We start from the raw sequence: 2,750 nt of genomic DNA, 5'->3' as shown, positions 1-2,750 counted from the left end.
ATTTTAGTTGCTGGAATATACGTGTATTCGAGTGCGATGGTGTGTCCCTTTGAACAGATTGTGAAACATGAATTCCCATATGATGTCTGGAGTTGAGGAGGCAATGATTGAGTTGATAGTCCAATATTTTAAAAAGGTATATAGTGGACCTAATGGTTAATTATTTAAGGAGAGTAACCGGGTGATAAGCTTCAAATAATTCCAGCAATTTGATGTTGGAGTAAGTTATTAGTATTGTTTTCGATGGTAATGTAATTTCTAGGGGAAAAACAACAAAGCTGTTTGACTTTAAATCGGAGGTATTCAACTTTTAATCCAAGTGACCTTTTTAGGCTCATTTCTACAAAGCATTGTGAGCATGTCAAAAGAGAAGCGTGTTCTTGAGGTTGGTATGTTTACCGGCTATGGTCACTTGCGAAATTGGTCCATTTTTGGAGACGCTTGCAAAGTCGTTTTTCGATAAATCACCACATGGGAAGAAAATAAACGTTAAAGTTGGTACGTTGATTAGTTTTTTGTCCGTATAGTACTCATAGTTAATTTGTACGACGATTTCATGATTTGTCGTATTAATGTTTCACGGATGGTATGGTGTTTATTAAATGTTGCATCGTTTGTATATTTTATTGATTTTTTCATTGTTTGAATATAGTCTGACATCATATCAAATCAAATTACAAAAAGTCATTTATTATAATCGTGTCAGCATTTTTAAACGATTAGATGTTTATGGCATGTACTAGGCCCAGCAAAAGAAACGTTGACAACGCTAGCTGATGAGCGCCAACAGTTTGACGTCGTTTTCATTGATGCTGATAAGCCAGGGTACATTGACTACTTCGAGGTACTGTGTTCGTTTATATATGTGTATATTCAGTATTGAGATTAAATCAGAAACATAATTTGATGAACGTATCCATGTATCTATACATACGAACACAAACATCGGTTTGTTTTATATTATGTTGATTATTCAGTGCTGTCTTACAATTTTGCGCACATTTTATTGTTAATTTAATATGTTGTAAAAATAACTGATTTTGTATGCAAATGCCGAAAATAATAACACAATAGTTAAAAAGTACATAGAGAGCAATTTGAACTGCCAGAAATAGCTTATTATTTTATGCTAATTATACGTTTAATAGAAAGCTCTTTTGAAAAGCTGGTCGTTACTAATGTTAGGAGTTCTCTTTTGCAGTCTTTTCGAAAAGCGCATTTTAAACCCGTGTATTTACACGCTCACTGTCAGGAAGAACTATATGTTTTCACCTGTATTCATATACGTTTCCATTTGCCCACCGGACCCTACATTTCCAATGTTTTCGTATAATCAACGTTTTACTGTCTAATAATAAAATTCTTAGGCAGTTGTAGATTTAGATATCCTTGCTTCTGTTGGCACCGTCTTTATCAAAACGAATCTTTGTATGGTTCACCGAGACTGCCCGTAATCAATAAATTCATTCTCATATTCAAACAGTTTTCGATAAAATACTTTGGCACATGATGGCGACCTAGCCGTTGACATAGCTTTTTGGTATGACCACGCCTATCTAAAAAATGTACGACTTCTTCGTTTCAGACAGTTATCGATAGGGACATGTTAGCACCTGGAGGAACAGTCGTTCTTGATAACGCGTTTATGTCTGGTCACGCGTACCGACCGGAATCGGCCAATGAAAACGGCCTGGCAATCCGGATGACTAATAAGTACATCATCAGTAGGGTTGACCTATTCAAGGTAATTTATAAAGTTGTTGCTGTTGGTTCTGTTTATTCTATTGTATATTCTATACTTTAATAGGGTATTATCGTTACTTTCATTGATATAAGTTTCAATATTTAATAATACCTCGGTATACAGTGCTTTATTGTGCTAATGTGAAGGTAATGATACAAACTATGTTGACGGTACAATTGTTTTGTAATTTTCATCATAATCTACTCAAACACGATTATCATTTTCATCACTAACTATTATCCGTTTATGACTTTTGACAAATGGGCTTTCACAGCAGTTTGTAAGTGTTTTTACGTATCCTTCATTCAATGTTGTACGTACAAATATTTCTCAAAAAGAAGAAAAAAAGAACACATGTCGAGGTATTGTCACAGTGTTGGTGTCGTCGGTATTGTCGAAGGGCATCACCCATTGCAAAATTATTGAATCTCTAATCGAACTCAGTATACGTTGCCATTGACAATATAATATGTATAGTAAGATTTACACTTTTGGTGTAAACAACTGTTGAGTTAAGAACCTTTTAATTACAAGACAAATACAACAAGAAATAAACGTACATGGGCTTTTACTCTGCGGCGCTGTGATTTGTATGTTCTATTTGCAGGTTCTAGTTCCAATACGGGACGGAGTGCTGATCGTTCGAAGAATGACAGACATGTTTGTGAGCTAGGGGGTCGTTCACCCAATCGTATCAGATTGGGAGAGAGTGCATGGATAATGTGTTTGCAAATGTATTACACTCGAGTAAACATAAAGACGGCTTAGTCCGAGAATCATCCTCACTGTGTAAAATGATATAGAATCAAAGAAAATAAATACAATGCTGTTAATATGTAATATTTCATATTCCTATTATATTTTGTTTCTTGTCGACAATTAAAACTAGAGTAAAATAAATAGAAAGTAAAACTGTTGTATATCTTACTAGAAATTAACGTTATTTGATTTATGGAATGATTTATCCTCTGGTATGTTTATATATAAATAATAAACTAGTGATAAC

General features: G+C 34.2%; 1 protein-coding gene across 1 annotated transcript; it reads left to right on the top strand.

Annotated features, from left to right (window-relative positions):
- The first annotated feature begins 358 nt into the window (after window positions 1-358).
- On the top strand, window positions 359-2,417 carry LOC128228057 (probable caffeoyl-CoA O-methyltransferase 1). Its single transcript, XM_052939108.1, has 4 exons — window positions 359-389; window positions 744-844; window positions 1,586-1,744; window positions 2,352-2,417. The coding sequence occupies exons 1-4, from the start codon at window positions 359-361 to the stop codon at window positions 2,415-2,417; spliced, it is 357 nt and encodes a 118-aa protein (XP_052795068.1).
- The last annotated feature ends 333 nt before the right edge of the window (window positions 2,418-2,750 follow it).

Source organism: Mya arenaria, chromosome 1, assembly GCF_026914265.1.
Source record: "Mya arenaria isolate MELC-2E11 chromosome 1, ASM2691426v1".
Lineage (NCBI taxonomy): Eukaryota > Metazoa > Mollusca > Bivalvia > Myida > Myidae > Mya > Mya arenaria.
This window is presented reverse-complemented; position numbering and strand designations above follow the sequence as displayed.